General features: G+C 35.8%; 3 protein-coding genes across 4 annotated transcripts in view; 1 reads left to right on the top strand and 2 right to left on the bottom strand.

Annotated features, from left to right (window-relative positions):
• igf1ra (insulin-like growth factor 1a receptor) overlaps positions 1 to 21,780 on the bottom strand; it is a 168,190-nt gene that overhangs the window by 79,942 nt on the left and 66,468 nt on the right.
• On the top strand, positions 15,439 to 17,447 carry LOC147839720 (P2X purinoceptor 7-like). Its single transcript, XM_087293149.1, has 4 exons — positions 15,439 to 15,574; positions 15,783 to 15,852; positions 15,930 to 16,084; positions 16,984 to 17,447. Exons 1-4 carry the CDS (start codon positions 15,459 to 15,461, stop codon positions 17,144 to 17,146), a joined length of 504 nt encoding a protein of 167 aa, XP_087149275.1. The 5' UTR covers positions 15,439 to 15,458; the 3' UTR covers positions 17,147 to 17,447.
• Positions 16,531 to 21,134, bottom strand: LOC147839721 (uncharacterized). Its single transcript, XM_087293147.1, has 11 exons — positions 20,832 to 21,134; positions 19,802 to 19,928; positions 19,459 to 19,699; positions 19,077 to 19,350; positions 18,795 to 18,972; positions 18,596 to 18,672; positions 18,315 to 18,495; positions 17,971 to 18,204; positions 17,675 to 17,846; positions 17,443 to 17,591; positions 16,531 to 17,305 (listed from the first exon to the last, which is right to left on the bottom strand). The coding sequence occupies exons 5-11, from the start codon at positions 18,958 to 18,960 to the stop codon at positions 17,136 to 17,138; spliced, it is 1,149 nt and encodes a 382-aa protein (XP_087149273.1). The 5' UTR covers positions 18,961 to 18,972; positions 19,077 to 19,350; positions 19,459 to 19,699; positions 19,802 to 19,928; positions 20,832 to 21,134; the 3' UTR covers positions 16,531 to 17,135.

The raw sequence follows: 21,780 nt of genomic DNA on the forward strand, positions 1-21,780 counted from the left end.
AAAAATTTGAGCAAAATCATCAAATCAATATCATTATTATTATTGCCCTCATTTCAACTCCTCCTCTCGACTATATCGCCTACGGTCAACAATGAAGTCACAGTTGATCAAATGTACTACGGTTTACTCTGGCTCTGATCCACATGAAGAAAACAAAGCATCTGCAGTCACACCTTAAGAAAAAATCCTCGCCAGGTGCCATTAAACAACAACAGCTCCAAAATGAAGAAGAGTCAATCTCTCTCTCTCTCTCACACACACACACACACACACACACACACACGACTGTTCATTTTCAATCAGCTGCGAGACCTTTTTTTTTTTTATCGTTCTGTAATAGAAAAAGGAACAGGTGGTGAAAGAGAAATTTGGCAACGGGATCAGCAATGTCAGATCAATCTATCTCACGCAAACGAGAGCTGCTAACAACGGCTTCAGAGAAAGAGCGGATGATCCATCACGGATACTGATGGAGAGAAATGAGTTCGCTTCTGATTCTGACACTACACACGGAGATTACACTGGGAACATTTGTCCAACACTGATCTTGCTTACAGGTGGATTCAGACAGGAATCAAGGCTGACATCAACTACTCGTTCCTAATGTTGTTTCAGACCTCAGGCTAATGCAGAGAAAAAAAAGGAAAAAAAATGTTTGGCAGAATGTTCATGCTGCTCTGCTCTTTTCTATTCTCTTTATTTATTAAAAAAAAAATCCTGTAATATATTAAGCTACAACTGAACAACATGAACTTATTACACAAATTATTATTTTTATGGAATAATGAATGGAATTTAGATAAAATAATGAAATAAATTATAAATTAAATTAAATTAAAATGAAATAAAATTAGGTCAATGTGAAAAGAAAATTGTTAAAAATTATAAAGAAAATAAAGAAATAATTAAGAACTATTATTATAATATTTGTTTCCCAGTGATGGGTTGCAGCTGAGGGGCATCCGCTGCGTAAAACATATGCTGGATAAGTTGGCGGTACATTCCGCTGTGGCGACCCCAGATTAATAAAGGGACTAAGCTGAAAAGAAAATGAATAAATTAATTATTATTATTATTAAGGCTCAAACTTATAAGCAATTCCTTAAATTCAATTTGTGTAAATGTTACTTAATATTATTCAGTGAAAACACTAGACTTGACATACTACACAAAATAAACAACAACAAAAATAAATTAATACAAATAACAATTAGTTCGACAAAATAACAATAAAATGACAAAATAATAAAAGAATTCAACTGAAATAATTAAAAAACAAAAATACTTAAATTACATGACAAAAGTATTAATTTATCAATACATTAATTATACTTCATACTAAATAATAGAAATACAAATCATAAGGACGTTAGATTATTAGTATGATTAATTATAATAGATTAGATTATATATTAATATTTAACGATTTTAAAACTATAAATAGCTATAATCGAATTCTAAAATAAGCATAAACAAATCATTTCATTAGTCAATACAATTTAAAATATAATAATTATGCTAATGCCATCCTACATGTTTTTGTCCATGGTGTACCAGAGTGTGTTTGGAATCTACAAAAACACAACCCAGACCAGCAGCTCGCAAATTCCAGAGCCGCTCATAGAGCCTGAAGGCTGACATTCCTGCAGACACACCTGAAGCCCTTCAGTGACTGCATGCTGAACCACAGCTCAGTGTGATGAATGACACTTAATAACACACATCACCAGCTCGAGCTCTACTGCATTAAACACACACAAGCAACCGCACAAAACAATAACTGAAAAACAATATATGCATTGACATTTCATTAAAGACCTTTGGAAATGTATAAAACTTGTTGACTCATTAAACAATTAATCAAAAATACAGTTAAAGTCAGAATTATTAGCCCCATTTTAATTTTGTTGTATTTTTTAAATATTCCCCAAATGATGTTTTAACAGGGCAAGGAAATTTTCACAGTATGTCTGATAATATTTTTTTTCTTATTTGAAGAAAGTCTTATTTGCTTTATTTCGGCTAGAATTAAAGCAGTTTTTAATTTTTTAAACACCATTTTAAGGACAAAATTACTAGCCCCTTTAAGCAAATTTTTTTGATAGTCTACATAACAAACCATCGTTATATAATAACTTGCCTAATTACCCTAACCTGCCTAGTTAACCTTATAAACCTAGTTTAACCTTTAAATGTCACTTTAAGCTGTTTAGAAGTGTCTTACAAAATATCTAGTAAAATATTAATTACTGTCATCATGACAAAGATAAAATAAATCAGTTATTAGAAACGAGTTATTAAAGCTATTATGTTTAGAAATGTGTTGAAAAATCTTCTCTCCATTAAACAGAAATTAGGGAAAAAAATAAACAGGATGTGCTAATAATTCAGGGGGCCTAATATTTCTGACTTCAACTGTATGTAGAGAAAAAAAAAAGTTAAATCTCTAAAAATTGTAACAAAATATACCCTGAATACAATTTAAAGCTATTTGGAGTTTAAAAACCATGCATTCATATCAACTTTATGCAAGTACAATACAAACGATGGTTTATATAAGCTACTGGAAAATATAGGGTACAATTATTCCTATAAAACAATCATCCAATGTAAATGTCAAATTTTCAAAAGTTAAAATGAGAATATTGAAAAAGCTTATGTTGCTACATTCTTATTTTCTGATATTTATAATGTGATATTTCACCTAATAACAAATAGCTCTATTTGGAGATAATGAATACTTTTATATTGATTGGGATAATTTTGTAGAGGAGTGCATCTGCAGAAAATATAATAAACTAATCCGCAGCACAGATAAATAAACTACAGCAACGATATAAATAGTCTATCAGTATTCAGGTACAGACATATATGTCATCAAATGTATAATAAAGTTCTAGTCTTCATAGTATAAATAATTGAAAAAAATAAAGCTACAAAAGGAAATAATTGCTAAACTCGCTTAAAATTCTTACACAGTCACAGGCCAACTGACAAACTTTCAATTTATTATAGTTTAACTGAAATGACTTGAATTATGATGTGTTCTGAGGTGTTGTACCTTCTCAACAACAACTCCACATTGTACAGTAGATCCTGCCATGTGACTATTTTAAATTCAAACATTGCGATATTGATGCTAAATCAATATATTGTGCAGGCCTAATGCAAATTACTATGAAATGTTAAATGTTGGCTTAATAAATCAAAAGTAAAATCTTTGAATGATTCACTGTAAAACCCAAAAAGTTAAGGCAACTCAAACCATTAAAAAAAAAAAAAAAAAACGATTGCAACAAACCACACAGAGAAAAATTATGTCTGCAAAACTGTTGTAAACTATTTATTTGTGTTGAATTTAAACAAATTAAATTTAATAAAATTCAACTTAATTTAATGTTTGTTTAAATTCTGCCCAAATAAATAGGTTACAGCCACATTATGTAATAAAAAAATTGAGTAAATCCAAGGAATAATCTCTGAATATTTTTTTTCAGAGCATTTAGGGTTAAAAACGAATCTATATGAGTACTGTGAACTTACTCCATTTAAGTTGAAGTAATGAGGTATTTAATTAAGTAATTACCTTAAACACGGAGTTCAAAACTCTTTTCAAACGAGTAGAATTAACTTTCAGTCAATTTTGAGTTAACTACACTCATTTCACTTGATAAATTTGACTGTTGGGTTTACATTGTAATCTCAAAGTTCAGAATGTTACAAAAACAGATAAACGAAATGTAAAAAGCTATACTAATTTAGGAGGAGATAAATATCATTCAAATAGCATTACTGATTAACAAGTATAAATAAAATAATTTGTAAATATATATTAGCATATATACAGTAGTCAAGATATGAAGTATATCAAAACCGTTAATCAAAGTTGTCCTAAAACTAGTAAACACTCCTTCTTATAGGACAATTTTGAAAAACATTTTTGATCCACTTGAAATTTTGTATATTATCTTGTATATATACATTAGCCCTAGACTCTGAGTTGTCATCTGGTTTCTTCCATGAGGACATGTGTCGCTGAAGAGCCGAGATGTGCTAATGATGAGCATACTGTGTATTTAGGAAGGATGAAGGAAAATACCCCCCCCATACCCCCCCTCCCCCAAAAAAAGGGATCAAACCGAAGTGTGTCTTGACGGTGGTCTGAACAGGCCAACACTGGCAGCAGATCCAGAGAAGTAAACTTTCTACCAGCAAATCTGGCTCGCAAGACAAAGGCTGAATTGTGATGATGATATACTGCCTATAAATCTGGCCATTCATCCCATCAACACAGAGAAAAGGCAACAGAGAGTGGAGTACAATGCTTAATCAAAGCCAGAAACAGATAGAAATCAAGCTGCGGGGAATGAATTGGGTCTTGTGTTCGGCCAGATGGACCAACAGGTAAATGAAATGTGGAAATGGCTATGATGGAGAGAGAAAAATAATAATGCAATATTTTTATCTTTAAGTCAATTTTAAAATTAAAAATGGTTAAATTATTTATTTTTATTTCAACTTTATTTGCATTTTTTACTTTATTATTTAAATATAGACTGCTGGTGGTGTTATATGGTTCCTCAACATTCATTCATTTTCTTGTCGGCTTAGTCCCCTCATTAATCCGGGTCACCACAGCGGAACGAACCACCAACCTATCCAGCAAGTTTCCACGCAGCAATGCCCTTCCAGCCGCAACCGATCTCTGGGAAACATCCACACACACATCCACACACACACTCATACACTACGGACAATTTAGCCTACCCAATTCACCTGTACCGCATGTCTTTGGACTGTGGGGGAAACCGGAGAACCCGGAGGAAACCCACGCGAACGCAGGGAGAACATGCAAACTCCACACAGAAACACCAACTGAGCCGAGGTTCAAACCAGTGACCTTCTTGCTGTGAGGCATCAGCACTACCTACTTCACCACTGCGTCACCTTTAAAAACTTTAAAAACTTGTAAAACTTATTCTTGATTACATTTGATGATGATTACAGAGAGCTGAACAGATCTTTTAATCCCAGTTGTTTTGCGCACATCCTGTCTTGTTGATATGATTATAGGCATTACTACAGAGACATTTTAATACACAACAATTCAGTGGACGGGAAAACCATTCTCCTACGTCACATTGCAGTGGGCCTCAAAATGGGATGGATTTGGATCCTATTTAAACGTCAGGAAATTTAAAGGGCCATGAATCCCCCTCGTTTCAGCAGGGTGTTTTCACACCTCTACTTTGGAAAAAGTCAGAAAAGTGGGCGTGTCCAGCTCTGTTTAGGGGGGAGTGTCGGAGGAACTGAAGAGTGATGATGTGGGAGTGTCTATTTGGGCACGAGCGAGTTTCAGAGTCAAAATACACACACACACACAAGAAAGTGATGGTGTTTAACCTACATGGACATCTGTAGTCGAATTATTTGCCAAATTATTAAATGGTGGACTTTAACTGCAGTTTGGCTCTTTTATTCAGGGAATTCATTCATGCCCCTCGCGACAAACGCAATATTTGATTGGAGGAACTGCTCTAAGCGTGTATTTTTTATGCAATGTTTGATACCGCACGGCGAATGAGAGAAAAAAACCTCAGCATTTTCCGGAAACTTAGATGCACACGGCAGGTAGCGTCAGAAAGCCGTGTGTGTTATTCCGGTCACAAAATGCGGTAAAAACCCTACACGAGGTTAAAGTTTGGTTGTGGTCCTAACATGTTTGCACTCGGTGCAATAGTTAACTTAGTTCGATACGAACAAACTGAATAAACAAAGAGCACTGGTCGCTCACTTACCAAATCTGTAGAGACAGGACAATCACCAGCAACTAGAGCCGCATCTTTATTAAGAGGAGACTACAAGCGAATCCGATCTTAGCGTTTGCAGATGAGAACAGCTCTCAGGTAAACAATAATCCTCCTTAGACACGTAAGTTATTGTTGTCGAGCGTCGCGTACACTGTTAATCCACACGTGATCCAGATGAGCTCTCACAGAGAGAAAATGAAAACGAAACTTAACTGCAGCAAACTATTAAAGCAACACTTCACGCTTGTTTTGCCAACACAAAGTGGCGTCTATGTCGTGTAAACAGTAATGAATATTAATGAAGTTGCACAATAGAGCGCGCTGATTGGTTTGAACCAAGCCTTACTCATGCATTATTGCATCACACTGTAAGACGTAATAAGACTCACTCTGGCACAGACGCCCAGTCTGCACGCTGGAATACAAAGCTATTATGTCATGACCGTGACGCAGCTTCAAAAATTCGTTTCAAACAGGAAGTACGAATTTGCTTGAAATAACGCAAAAATAACCAATTTACACTTTTTAGTGAAATATAGGTGTCTTAATAGTGTTTTTAGCAGTGTGGGACACATATACGACTGTCAACAGCTCAAAAAATGTTTTTTGGTGTTTCGTGACCCTTTAAGAAAAGATACTGATTGTGATTCTATCACTCCAGTAAGACTGTGGACACACTATACCTACACAAATTTCTGTCCAAACAGCTTACAAAAGATGATTTCATCATAGGTGCCCCTTAAAATAAAACAAAACTACTAATATCAAATTAACTTTCACACATAGACTCAATCCACTTAAATCTGTAAAAAACTTTTAGGTTAACTTAATTACTTCATGTTGTCCCAACATAGATAAAATAAATCTATTGTGTGGAACCAAGCATTTTTTACAATGTACAGTGTAAACGCAGTATTTTTCTGGTAAACATGCATACCAAACCAAAAGGCCCATACTGAAAAGTTTCTGTATGAATGTGCATACCATTACAGATATACATCAGTCATTCCCTCTTGGAGTCTTGTCTCTATTTCTCGCTCGTCTCCAGCTGCTGGCATTGGGATTTATAGAGCAAGGACCACAGCCAACTTTGACAGCCAATGAGAAAAGAGGGGGGGGCTGGTTTTGTTTTCCTATTTTTCTCCCCTTCCTTTTCATCTCAGGCTTTTCAAAGTGTCTCTTTCTGTGAGCAATTACACACATGCTCTGATAAACAGACAAGCTGTTTCCATCACTGACAACCTCTGCTGTCTCTGCCTCCCTCCTCCTCTCTCCATCACACTCTCGCTACACTTCAAACAAACATTGAGCCTGAGAGAGAGATGTACATTCAGATGATGATCCTGAACGGCTCAGTCCATCTGATATATGAAAAATAATTGAGATGTGAAATATGGTTAAATAGTTTAGATGATATTAAACTCTTTTTAATGATTACATGCAACACCAAAATTCATCATAATTCATCCATTTAAGTTCATCAAGAATCAGTTATTAATTTTAAAACCATATTCACTGACAATGATTAAATTGGATAATATTTTAAGGTAAGTGATTGCAAACAATTTATACGGGCTACTTTTAACAAGATTTAGTAATGTTCAACTTAATTTGTTTTAATTCAGCCTATATAAACTGATTTTCAGTGTACTGCTATATGTATTTACCACTTTGCCACATTTACCACTTCAAGCTATTATGTTTTACCCATTTGTCAACAATAAAAAAAAAAAACCTGATGAGACAATGGAACATTAGAACCATATTTTTGTTTACAGTAGTAATTTGAAACGTCACGGTAGTGTATTTACTTGAATTTAATATGCTTCTTACAAACGGTTTGGTATATTTATTTTGACATAAACACTAAGGTGTTGTTGACACCTGGTCACTTTAATGCATTTTTTCTGATCAGTCAGTCAATCAGTCAATCTGATCGTGAAAACGGCAGGTGTAAAAGCCCATAGACTGTTCGCTCAAACCACTTTAGGAGGTGGTTTGGGTCACATTCCAGACAAAACTGAGCAAGTCTAAATGCATCTGCTTTTAGGCTTTAAACTTCATTCATTAATTTCCTTCTGCTTAGTCCCTTATTTATCAGGGGTTGCCACAGCGGAATGAACCACTAACTATTCCAGCATGTATTCCAAATCTAAAAACATGATTAATATAGAAAAGAGAATTTTTTTTTTTAACACACAACCTTAAGATGAGAACATGTCCATTAAGTTATAGGGCTGGGTGATATGGCAAAAATGAAATTTTAATAATTTTGTTCCATATTGAACGATAACAATTTATATTTCGATAGAAGTTGTTAATGTTTCCAGATTTAAAAGAGTACCCCAACAAAGACTGAAGCCACAAAAATTAGTGGGTCCATTAAATAGCATAGCTTATTTTCGGTGGCGTCTATCTCTAATATCAACATTTACATGCTCATTGTTTCACATTCCTGCTTTGTGATTGGCTCTTTGATTAATATACAGTAGAGTAAAAAAGTTCAGAGCTTATAATTGGTGTTGACGTAAATTTTATCGCGATTCAATATAATATCGTTAATCAGCGCAGCCCTAGATGGAGTGTATATTAAAGTTATCTAGTAACAGCAAGTTGTTGCTCTGAGAAGTTTACATGGCGTGGACATCAACCCTCCCTCTCCACATGCTTTTACAGTATTAAAGACTCCTGGAATGCTAAGCTGGTTTGATTCTTTATTAGTTCCATAAGGCGAGATTTTTGTAGAATTCCTTTGCCGCTTTGGAAAACAGCCCATTGTGACAAAAGCAAGCACACACACACACACACACATACACACACAGACACAAGGTTGAAAACAATAAAAACTAGCCCAACGGAGCTTCATTTCGGCCTAGATGAGAGACTTCTGAAATGATCAATCAAAGAGGTGAAGGCAGATGAAGCGACAAAACAAAATCCGCAAGCACATGTTTGCTCGTGTATGTGTGTGTGTGTTTAAGTGTGTGTGAGGTGAACGGGTCCACATCTCAGAGTCTCCGCAAATTAAAACTTGCTCAAGCAAGAGGGGTCTGCTTGGCTTGACGTGGCTTGGCTTGGCTAGTCTGACCCCGCACCTTAAAACACACCCACTCTTCTTCTGCATTTATGCCTCCATCCAACTGTGAGTAGAGGGTGGGGCGAAAAAGAGGGACATGCACGTGTGCCCTACAAAGGGGGCATGTGTTTAGGGCCAGGGCTCCACTTAAGATGGCCACAACAAAAAGAACAGCTACGCTTTGCCCCCTGCACAGCACCACCCTGTGCCAGCGCTCGGTTTTGTTTATGTGGTCTGCGAAAATACACATTATTATAGTCAAATGAGAGACTCTTTTTTTAGCTGCATGTTTAGCCAGAAAAAAAAGGAGCTTTAATCAACAAACATGACCAAACGTTACGCTCATACTCATCCATCACCATCTTCGTCTAATCCAAGCTCTTTTGAGGCAGTTCTTTTAAAGTCGTTGGACATAATTGTTCGTTTGGCTGTCAGAAAGCGAAGGAATGCTGGAAGGACGTGAGTGTGGTGTAGGGGCGACACTGGCCCAGCGTGAGGGAGGAGCTGAGAGAGTTAGTTTGGTTATGGCAGTCACTCTATTTATACTCGCTCCTCCCTCATACGTCCAAACAGCATCTATTGAATCCAGATGTGAGAGGGCCGACAGAATGAGGGCTGCTGTTGCCCTTCAGACTCGTACGCTGGAGTTCGCTTTCGCACGTGGGAACGTGCACACAGGCCAGATGTGTTGCCCTGTTTGCTCTGGATAAACACATCATGTGTCTGTAATTATGCAATTAAAACAAAAATAAACAATTGTTAAAAAAACATATATTTGTGTTTGTGTGTGTGTCTTCATGCACACTATGTTCAAAAGTGGTGACAGTACTGGAAACACTGAAAAAGCAAATACATGTTTCTTTGAGCTCTAGATCAGCACATTAGAAAAACTACTGAAGAACCATCTGACAAGTTTTAATGCTGGAGGAAAAGCGAAAATAGAATATACATACATATTTAGGGCTGGGTGATTTGGCCTAAAATCTAAATCTCAATTAATTGAACATTTTACCATGATTATGATTATTGAACGATTATTTAATTTAATTTTATTTATTTTTTTGCCCTCAGAGTTCACTAACAGGTTTTGTAAAAAAGTGAGAGATTTTGGAAAGAAGGAATTTAAAACTAATTGAAGGGAAAACACACTAGCTATTATCTATAGTTATTTATTGAACATCAATGCCAAACAACTGAAATTAAAACACACATTGCCAAAAATGGGCTCCCCGCACCACCCACACTCATCACCACTACCTAACTGACCAATCCCAAAGCTTGCGATACGTGTCGTTATGACATGTAGCCTCTTTTTAAAGAGGTATGCAAAGGCTGCACCGGACCATGCACATGCGCTTGGCAGAAAGTATAATATCGGAATAATATAATAAGTATAAATCTTAATAAAATAAGTATAAATTAGCCTTAAAAAGAGCCCAGTTACGTGACTCACGGTAGGGAAAGTAATTGAAAAAACTGACCTGAAAAAATTATTTATCAAAAATTATTAATGTTCTGACTGTCGATTTTGATTACTTTTCGATTAATGGCCCAGCTCTATATATACTGATATCAAAAGATGAAAAAGATTTTTGTAAAATACATTTAAAATATTTTCTATATATTATAAATGCAGCCTTGTGTGTATGTTAGAGACAATGAAAAAAATTCATTTCATACAGACCAATTTTTTAAACATCCATTAAAACATATATGATGTATATTATGTTAAGTATAATTTATTATACATAGTTATTTCATTTAAAATTATACATAAATCTGACATAACAATAAAAAAACAATATATTACTTTAACACTATTAAACAATATATTAACTGCTTAGGTCATCCAACAGAACTATTTTTATAGTTGGGTTGTCAAAAGTACCAAATTTGATACTAATTGGAATGGAAATTTTAAAGAAAAAAAATTATCACAGCTTTATCTGTTGAGCACATGAGCACAATGGCCTTCAGAGGTGTTTAAGAATCTACTCAGCAGCACACAAACTTGAGCAGGAAATGCTGGTATTGTCACTTTTTTTTATTTCAGCACCGATTGGTACCAATATTGGTACTTTTGGTACCAAGTTGGTATCACTATACTGTAGTATATTGCATTTTTTTTTTTAACAAGTCTCAAGAGTTTTTTTTTTTTACAGTGTATATATATATATATATATATATATATATATATATATATATATATATATATATATATATATATATATATATATATATATATATAGCTTTGTTTCCACCTAACTATTTGTATGCACATTTTGAATATGCACATAAAATGGTTGATGGAAATGCCAGGAAGCTCATCAATTTTGAAGATGTGCATAAAAACATATTAGCACAACTAAGTAAGATAAACTTTTAATTCGATAAGAAAAAATGTGCATAAACTACGATGAAAACCGAACAAATTCCAGTATGCACATTAAACAAAGGTCATGTGATTTTGTTCTAAGAGATCGTGTGATGATAAAAATGTGTGAAAGGATAAACCCGCAGGCTGAGCACATTGTAAAACATCTAAAATGTTGTTTTGGACATTCTAAAACGCACTAACCATTTCAGTTTTAGTGTAATTATATTATTAATTACCTCAAGAATTGTCAAGAGCATTTGTGGTCCGCATCTCACGCCTTCAAAGGTTCATTAAGTGTTGGCATTGTCTTCTGAAGTGCAAGTCATTTTTTCAATAAAGAAAAGATTCACACAGATTCTTCTACCGCAGCAAATTCTGACTTTACTATTGATATTTGGCGCCAGTTAATCAGGAAGTGATGATTTTGTTCTCTTTGACTCGTTGGATGGATAATCCAGTTTTGCGCATACATTCAATTCGCATCTTTGGATAGAAACATAGCTAATGATAGTATACTGCGCCACTGAGCAGCACATCAGAAGAGATGTCTACATGTCTACATGATGTCTACATATGACCCTCATTCACACCGAATGCATCTTTACTTCTAAAAACACAAGACGCAATGCTTTGGAATGGTTTAAAAAAAAAGAAAAAACAGCATAAAGCAGGAGGGTCTCCGAACAGCCATTGAGTGCCTGTAAAAAGAAGCTTGCAATATTTGTCCTGCATCCAAATACTTCTACTTAGTCTACTGCTTTGGAACAGTGATGAGCAGCACTACATGTGAAAGGTGAAGTTCTTTTAACTTCACATGGTATCTAAAATTCATTGGATATAAAAAAACACACTCCTTATGAACAGCCCCTAAGACAAAAAAAAAAAAAAAAAACAGCGCTCAATGCACACCGGCCACACACAGCATGATGTCAGCCAGAGCTGTCCTTGTATGGGGTCTGTATGGGCACAGAGTTTGTAATGAGATGTCAACAGTGTGACATCTGAAAAATAAGACCAACTGTAGAGTCAGAGCCAAGACCCCCTTGCTGTATCCATACGTGACAAAAACAACCGTCTACACCCCTCTCATCAGGTCACAAAATACGGCATCAGAAACACGAACCGAGCACATCCACACTTAACAAAAGAGAAACAAAATTGCGCAGTGGAATTACTTCAATCTGTAGTTAAAATTTCTAGGTACTTCACCCCCATTTCCAAAGACACTCAATCAACCTTGCTGTTAGGTCATGCTGGCATCAAAACAGAAGCAGACTGATCCCTGACTGACCAATGAGCAGCATCGCAGGCCTGGAGAAGAGTTAATGGGCTTAGAGTCTACTCCAGACCAGCTACTGCTCTATTAAGCTTGTTTGACCAGCTGTCGATCCGTCTAAGAGCTACTTGAGATCTCAACCAACCAAGAGTCTTGGGTGGGGGTGTGTGTTTTGGTTGGCAGAATTGTTTGAAAGCAAATAAAAAACACACTTGATTAGTAGTGTCATGCACCTGTCTGTTAGCCCTGCATTCTTTTAGAAAATGTGTAAAACTGGAGGTGTCGTGATCCAACAGAGGTCACGGTTTGCACATTATATGACCTACAGGGTTTATTGTGGTAGGTTAAGGGTACAGTTATTATTTAATTTTAATAGGCTCCAGAACAAATCCCCGTTATACAATGACTTGCTTAATTAACCTAACTTGCCTAGTTAACCTAATAACCTAGTTGCACATTTGCACTATAGATACTTTCTAAATCACTTCAGCCCAATCCCTATTCTACTCCTTACCCTTCCCCTTATCCCTCAAATTCTCTTTAGCTTAAAGGCGTAGTGCAAATGGGAAGGATTAGATAGCTCTTGAAACTGAGATTTTTCAGGACCACACTTGAAACCAAGGGGCATGAAAATTTCCCAGAATACACCTTCTACAGTGGCCGCATGGCTGCACACGGAAGTAAAGAGATGCACAAATTAGTATTTTTTGGCATTAATATGAATTTTGACAACAAACAAGCATATGTTTTAATACATTAATAATGGTGTTCGTGTTTTACTGTTATACTTTTTACAAAAACGATCAAATAAAAACTAAATTTCGCTATATCTTTAATCCATAATAATAGTATAGCAGTCCCACAACATTCTTTCACATCTGACACTCGATGACACTCAAAACCATGTCAGAAAAGTCTAGTAGCTAGGAATGACCTTTTTACAGTGTCTGCTATAATGTTAATGCTGTTTTCGTGTCTTTACATAGATGAATATGGGCAAGGTGTAAATACGCAGCACAGTTACGAGCTTATTGCCACATTATATTGTTATGATGACAAGCTATATGCTATGATTTCCTGAAGATAAATACCAAAAAATAGCAGCAGTCACGATCATCCTTCTTATATGAAGTAAGAGATCGCGATGACATATGATGACGTGTGCTGGTGCTGTAGAGATGTCCCGTTTCTTAGGGGTAAATTATGAAGCCCTTCCCCATCTCACTCTGTTTCAAGGGCCAAGGGGTAGGCATATAAAAATAAAATTGGGCCTTAATGTCTTTTGGAAATATTGTGGATTTAGAATTGTGCTTCATACAGGTGAGTGGGCTTGACAAACCACCTGTAGAAACACGCTTCTCTCTAATGCACCTTTAAACTCCATCCTACAAAGACTTAATTAGAAAACAATGTTTACTATACAAGTACCACAATCATGGTGCACTGCTTGCTTCGACCTTAAATAATTATTTTCGCACCACATTTAACTTTAATGCCTTTCTTGCACAATATTCTGCACAACATTGTTTATTCTCATGTAGTGCTTGTATAGCCTCTTTTATGTGTGTAGTTAAGTATATTATAGTATATGTTAGTTGTGCATCGGTTTTTAAAATAGCTCTTATGTCCAGTGTTGTGTTTGTATTTATGAATAATCTATTTAGCATTGTTGTCCTGCGAGACACGACATTTCATTCCACTGTATGTCCACACATGTAACGGACAGACAATAAAGCTCGACTTGACTTGAGTTAAGCCTTGGAATTGCACTTTAAGCTGAACACTAGTATCTAGTGAAATATTGTTTACCATCATCATGGCAAAGAGATCAGTTATTAGAAATTAGTAAATTAGTGTTGAAAAAAACCTCTGTACATTAAACAGCACTTAGGAAATATTTTTAAAGAATATTAATTTCACAAGACTAAATTGAATGTTATATTTTTTTTTCTTTCTGTTTTTGTAGTTCTGTTTAGTAATTAATCATATTGAATTTTTATAATTTTAGAAACCCTATGAAAAGTTTTTTTTTATCCCTGTTTCTATTAAAACTATAAAGAACAAATGTATTATTAATTTAATTCTTATTTTAACTGGTATTATTATTATTATTATTATTATTATTATTATTACTAGTGTAATACCTCTATTTTTATGAATGGAGTCTACCATTTGGCCTGTGCTTTTGTTGCTGTTGCAAAAATCAATCATAGAGCATTAGATCACCATGATGTAATGAATTGATTTACTTTGACATTTATTCACATATAAACACATACACATCACTTAAAGGGGTAGGCCACACAAAAAAAGAATATGTACTCACTATTTACTCAAATTCTTGTGGTTTCATACCTTGAAACACAAAAGAAGATATTTTAAAGGTTAAAAAGCTGCTACCATTGACTAACCTTAGTAGGAAGAACAAGTAATATAGAAATCAGTGGTTGCAGCTTTCTTCAAAATATTTTCTATTGGATTCAACAGAAGAAAGTCAGGGTTGGAACAAGAGTGAGTACATAAAAATGAAGACAGAAATCAACATTTTGGTGTGAACTATCCCTTAATGTCAAATATAAAAACTCAAATAAACATCATGCACTCGATTTTGAGCTTCCATGAAAGTAACATGCTCAATTTAAAGGGCACATATTTTAGCCCTTTTTTGAGATTTAATAGTAATATTATGGTTCTTCTGAGTGTGCCAATGTAGGTTCAGATCAAAACGCAATTTAGATATTGTTATTATGCTGTGTTAAAAAGTGTAAATTTAGAGGCGTGTACACAGGTTGCTGTTTTGGGGTGTGTTGTTTAACATGATAATGAGTTTTGACTGCCCGCCCAACGTAACAAGGGGGCGGAGCCAAGAGCGCGTCTGCTTTGTGCACCGCGTCACAGAGGCAGACAGTAAGAGTCATCATGAGTGAGAGGAACACAATTCAACCCTACATATTTGACACAGACTCGGACACAGATCAAGCAGAGTCGACTGTTGAGGAATCTATAATCCGAATGTGCCAGAATGTGTCAGAGTGGTACATACAAAATATTTTATGTTTTTGTATACTTTTTCAGCCGCTATGTAACTATGCATGCGCCATCCGTAATTTGTTTGATAAAGTTCGCGAACGTCATGCGTTACGTCAAACACAGACAAGACATAAAGATATCCACAGAGATAAATTTTGCATTGGTATGATTTATTCGTAATTCATGAATATTGACGTTGACAAATATTGGCAGGTGCTCGTGTGGCAATTGTGAAAAAATGCCAACTGAGGCTGAAAATGTATGCTGCTGGGAGATACCGCAGGTAAATTTCCAGTTTACGTTGCTGCTCTAAAGACATCGAATGAGATAATAAACAGCATAACTGTGTCGTGTAATAAGGTTAGAAGACGAATGGATCAACTGGAATTGCAACCCTCGTGCATGACGGAGCATCCAGGAATGGATCCCGTTTGCTTCAATATTTATTCCTTGCAAAATGCATCGAATATATACAAAGCAGACTATGGTCCCCTGCGACTTCGTGGAGTGCAAAAGTGAGTTTAAATAAATAGAAAGAATAGCAGGTTACCTTGTTCATGATCTGCATGCTCGCTTTCCTTTTAAGCACATTAACGCTGTGTAGTCAATAAAATAGCGATAAAGTTGGTTTTATATCCGCACATTCAGGAGTCCCTGTATTGTTTACCATGGTAGTTTAAACAATCGATCGGATTTAGCATGCAAGTATGACTTGTAAACAACATTAACACTATCTACTTGACTGTAAACAATGTTGTACTTTGTCATTTGCTGCTAATACGATTTCCCTATTTTGAATTTGCAAAGAATACTTTACAGAAATGATACTATTAAGGAGAATGTCCGAATATCTGAATATAAAAACCAACTTTACCTCAATGTCAATAAAAATGAAATACGTACCTTTTTTGTTGCTGCTATTTCTGAGATGACAATTTGAATGACTTCATAAAAGGCTGAGTAATGCATGTACTTTTTATTGAAAAATAATTTTAATTTCACTAAACATTAATATATAAACTCTTAAAATATATAAAAATCAGTATGGCATAGAAACATCAACACTTCAGAAAAGATGCTTCAATTCCTTAGTCATATAAAAACTTTATATTGAAGTATAAATTAAAATGTGATTGGCAAATATAAAATGTATCCTTGTGCAAATATAAAATATAAACTTCAAGTTGTCACTTTGTTGAATGAAATACAATTGTCCATGAACATTAGAAAGTACAGTATATCTACAAACACATAAACATATCAAACATTGGCAGTTGAATAAACAAAATATTACTTCTGAAATGTTGTTAAAGCTAGTTATTTTATCAAAAATAAAAATGTATATGTGATAACTCCCAAGTTCAAATTGTAGTGCAATTTCTAAAACAATGTTTCATTATTATGTCTCTGTTAGACAGTGCCGCTTTTTGGCTTATCGGAGCTTTGCGAGCTGGTGTTGGGGTTTCCTCGGGCGGAGAGTCCGTGTTGTGATTCCTGCCTGTGTGGTGCTGAAGATTCGGAGACAGTTTCCTGAAGAGCAGGGCAGCTATGTGGGTTTTAGGATAGCTATTGATTGAAGCGGGTCACCCTGCTGGAGATAGCCTCCTCCATCTCAGGTAGATCGCAGGCTGATGATAGAGCAGGTGGTATGTGAATTCCCAACACTTCATCAACATAGGGTGATGGGTCCACAAACACTTGGTTGAAGATGAGGTCCAGCAGCTCTTTTACATAACCTGTGCAATATAACAGTTATCTCTTTAGTAACTTAATTTTGTATTTTGAGTAGTGAGTTGTCATTGTGAATGTAAAGTGCAATTATTTTTTTTATTTATTGAATTATTAAAAATACTATAAACATTTATATACATACCGAAAGTTTGCTGCGTCTTCACTTTTCGGACCCTATACTCTCCTTTCTTTGCCTTTGGAAAGGCAAGCTTGTAAATAGGTTTACCAGTTGCTGATGTGGCCTGGGGACGCCCGGCATTTTCATTGTAATGCAGTGCAGCCAAGTACAACCTAACAAAAAGAAAAATGTAAATGACGTACCATGACAAGACTGTATGGTATTGTAAATATTAATTTCTGATCATTGGCTTTACCTGCATAGCATCCCCAGAAATGGGAATACCACATTTTTGGGTGCAAACCGCAGTAGGACGCTGTGGAAAGCTTCAACAGTTGACGTCTGGTGGTGAGGACTTAGCTTGGCCACATCCTTCAATATTCTCTTGTTAGCGAGAACTTTCTCCAGCTTGTAGAATGGCATCGTTGCTAAACAAGCAAAAATTTAAGGTATTAGAGTCTGAATCAAAAACAAATCTGAACAAAGAAACAAGCTCTGTTTTGCATTAGTTTTAATCGCAAAGAATATTTTATTTGTCTGTATACAACTTACCAGCCGACAGCCATTTGTTCTTGTCTCTGCTTATCCGTTGCGGATGCAGATAAGCCGGAAAATTGGGGTCTTCATGTACATGGTTTAAGATAGAGGTCCACTTTGCCACTCTTTCAGGACCTGTTGTGGATGATGCAGCAGTCCAGTAGATGTGGTTTTTGATGCTACGCAACCATTTACGCAACTTCTCACACCCCTTTATCTGGCATATCTTGTCCAGTTTTTTGGAAATTCCTGGAAATTAAAGAAAAAAAAAGACATCAACACAAAAATAATAATAAACATGTAAGAACTGTAAATAGCAATTTAATCTTAAGTAAATTAATAACTGCTACATTACATACCTTTCTCGATATGCCACACATCGTAAAACTGAGTGACATTTCGATCCCTGAGATATTTCTGTATTTGAGGATGTCGGTCTGTGATGATGCATTCCAGACGAACACCGCGGGCATCCAACAGGTCTAGGCTTCTCTTTAGGCCTTCTTTTTCCATATGGTAACTGCCGCCCACCTCATTACTCTATAAAATTTTAAATAAGGACAAAAAATATATATAAAAAAAATCACACATTTTCCATCCAAAAAATTATGCTAGTTCACATAACACTTTTCTGTATTACCTGGACTAACTTTAGGTCGACCACTGTGTTAGTTGCAAGGTCCATCATTGTATAACTCCCATACTTGGCCGAGTGACCTTCAAGAACAAACCGTACATAATTATTTCAAACACATTTTTGGAATAATTGTAATGTATTTCATATTTATTTTTTTTATTAGACTGTATTGAATTAGAAATGAAATCTTTTGACTAAATACCTGGGGAGTCAGCCCTCTTATCTCCTCCAACAATCACATTCTCTCTTCGACTGAGCTGTTCTAGCATTTCACTCTGCCAATTTCTCCACTTGTGGACAATAGCAGGTTCAATGCAAAGTCTTGCATGACAACGAAATGAATCATATTTAAAAATGTGTAGTTTCATGGCAGCAAATACCTGACAACAGAGAGGAGAATTTTTAGTACAATGTGCATGCACCCTGTGACAAAATTTATATTATGTTTCTAAAAGAAATGTGATAAATTTTGATAGATAATTACCTTTTCAACTACAAAAAATTATGCACCACTCAAGTAGACTGCAGCAGAAAGATGCAGGTTGCTAGCTGGAGTACTACCAATAATTGGCTGACTGTTCCATTTTCTTACAAACTCGCAGTGTGGGCAGACTTGCTGTACGCTCAGAAATGTCCCAAGCCTTTGTGACTTTACATCACATCTCCTCTGACACACTGGGCAGTCACTGAAGAGCTCCATGAGGCATGTTTCATAGACAATGAACTTGGCAATGTTATGAACTGGGCATTCTTGGATTCTGTAAAAATAAATATACACATGTACATAATAAAAAAAAAAAATGATGATGAATGTTATGACGACAATACACAATCTTTCAAATAATTTACATAATGCATAAACTCACGACAAGTCTGTTGGTTCAGTTGCAGATGTGCATTCCTCTGCAGGGTCAAATCTCACATCCGAGTCTTGGGCTATAATTTTTGACTCTGTCAAAGTCTCTTCGGCTTCTTCTTCCTCCTTCTCCTCCTCCAGCTCCAGACGAGGTCTTTTTAGTGAAGGTTTGAGGGGTGTCGAAGTCATAAACGCAGTAGAGGATGCTGATGGTACAGTCAGTTCAAAACTGGATACTGTTGTCTGGACACCTATAGTGTAATTTTATGATTAATCTCATTGCACGTTTATGAAGATAATAAAACACGTTTCTAATGCAGCAACTTAAAATAAACTGAGAAATTTTAACTTACTTGTACTCCTGCGTTTAGCCTGAAGCGTCCTAAAAGACAACTGGGTACCAACACTGTGTAAAGATGTGTGAAATGGTTCTGTCTGGCAACAAACATCCACCTTGTTGCTCTTTGTCGACGTCGTGGCCTTTGTAAGAAAACATAATTTTTTTTAAAATGACCTTTATTTGATTAAAACATACCGATCTTATTGTAAACAACTGCAGACCACGTGCAAGTACAGTGAAAAAATTTCAACAAACATCCCACATACAAAACAAACTTTAGCTGTAACTTAGTCAGTGGTAATGCTTTATTACAATGTTTAATTTTTTCTACCGTTTCTGTTTCTGATGGCTAAAACCCCTTTATGGACACATTAACAATTAAAGCTTCGAGTATTTAGACTGTTTTAGAAAAGCACAATAGCTGTAAACGCGCAAACATCCTAAGTAGCTTTAGCCGCAGATGCTATTCATTTCTGCTTAACATTACAGTATACACATTACAACAAACATCCCACATAAACAACAAACTTTAGCTGTAGCCAGTACTGGTTACTGCTTTATTACAATGTTTATATTTTTCTACGGTTTCTGTTTCTAATGGCTAAAAGCCCTTCTTGTACACACTACCACTTATAGCTTCGATTATTTAGATTGTTTTAGAAAAGCATAATAGCAGTGAACACATGCAAACAAACATCCGAAGCAACTTTGGCTGCTTTTAACTTTTAGATGCTATTCATTTCGGCTTACCATTACAGTACAACAAACATTTAACAACAACAAACTTTAGCTGTAACGTTAGCCAGTGGTACTGCTTTTTACAATGTTGCTATTTTTCTACGGTTTCTGTTTCTAATGGCTAAACCCCCTTCATGTACACACTACCATTTGCAGCTTCGAGTATTTAGACTGTTTTTGAAAAGCACAATAAGAGGTAAACACTTGCAAACAAACATCCGAAGCTACTTTAGCCGCAGATGCTATTCATAGGCTTATCATAATTAGAATGCTAAGGCTAGAAGTACATAAAATGTAATACTTACTTGAAGTGAGGCAGGATCACGTATTGTAGGAACTGATCCAGTTTTCAAAAACAATTTACTCGCGAATCCGGAGTTGTATTGTCCCGCGTTCTCGAGGCAGTCTACGCTAAAGTGGTTAGCGCAAACATACAACAGTTTTGGTACATTTTCAGGCACCTTGTCTTCAAAGATAAAACTCAGCCACTTAAGCCTCTGTTGCTCATTTGCAGGAAGACGGTGAAGGCTCTTGTGCTGAGCCTTACATCCTAAAATAGCACAAGGGTGTTCTCTCGGTGGCATCGCTTCGACGTTCACGCTGATAATGGCGGAAACGGCAAACTCAGGATATGTTAATACGCGCAGCTGTCAATCAATTCGGTGGGCGGGGGGAATCGCACACCTACGTAATGGTGCGATCGATTTCAAAACAGCTCCAATTGGCCGACCCTTTTTTTTGTAGTGAAATTGAAAAAAAAGGACTGGGTGTGTTCATATCACCCCAGTATGATGGTCTATACACTATACCAACACACAGATCTGTCCAAACAGCTTGAAAAGAAGATTTTTTACAATAGGTGCCCTTTAAAAGTCAATCATTGTTTGAAGATAAATAAAAGACTAAATTTAATCTTTCCAAAGCACGTTTTAACACCTTCATAATGACCTTTATAGATTTTCTAAGTTTTGGTTTAATTGACTTTCAATGATTGGACAGAAACCCCTCAGAACAAATATTAACCTTGTGCTGTGGTTTTAAAACCAGTATGAATATATATTGAAGAAGATAAGTATGTTGTACTGCATTTTAGTGCAAGTCAATGGGGCCAAAAAAAGAGCACCATCTCTGACAGACAAGAGGGCTGTCCTGTAATGAGAGGCGCAGGTATCGGGGTGGATAATGTCCCTGCTGATGCCCAGCTCCCCTCATTCATCTCTCTGGACTCTCAGATTCCTGCAGCTGCTGGCTTGA

This window comes from Danio rerio, chromosome 18 (genome assembly GCF_052040795.2).
Source record: "Danio rerio strain M-AB ecotype USA chromosome 18, GRCz13ab, whole genome shotgun sequence".
NCBI classification, from domain to species: Eukaryota; Metazoa; Chordata; class Actinopteri; order Cypriniformes; family Danionidae; genus Danio; species Danio rerio.

Coding starts and splice junctions, on each gene's coding strand:
- LOC147839720 (XM_087293149.1), top strand. CDS start 15,459: ATGAGTGAGAGGAACACAATTCAACCCTACATATTTGACACAGACTCG. Junction 15,575..15,782: donor TGCCAGAATGTGTCAGAGTG/GTACATACAAAA, acceptor AAATATTGGCAG/GTGCTCGTGTGGCAATTGTG. Junction 16,085..16,983: donor CGACTTCGTGGAGTGCAAAA/GTGAGTTTAAAT, acceptor TGTCTCTGTTAG/ACAGTGCCGCTTTTTGGCTT.
- LOC147839721 (XM_087293147.1), bottom strand. CDS start 18,960: ATGAAACTACACATTTTTAAATATGATTCATTTCGTTGTCATGCAAGA. Junction 18,673..18,794: donor TAAGAGGGCTGACTCCCCAG/GTATTTAGTCAA, acceptor TTGTTCTTGAAG/GTCACTCGGCCAAGTATGGG. Junction 17,592..17,674: donor TTTCTGGGGATGCTATGCAG/GTAAAGCCAATG, acceptor TCTTTTTGTTAG/GTTGTACTTGGCTGCACTGC.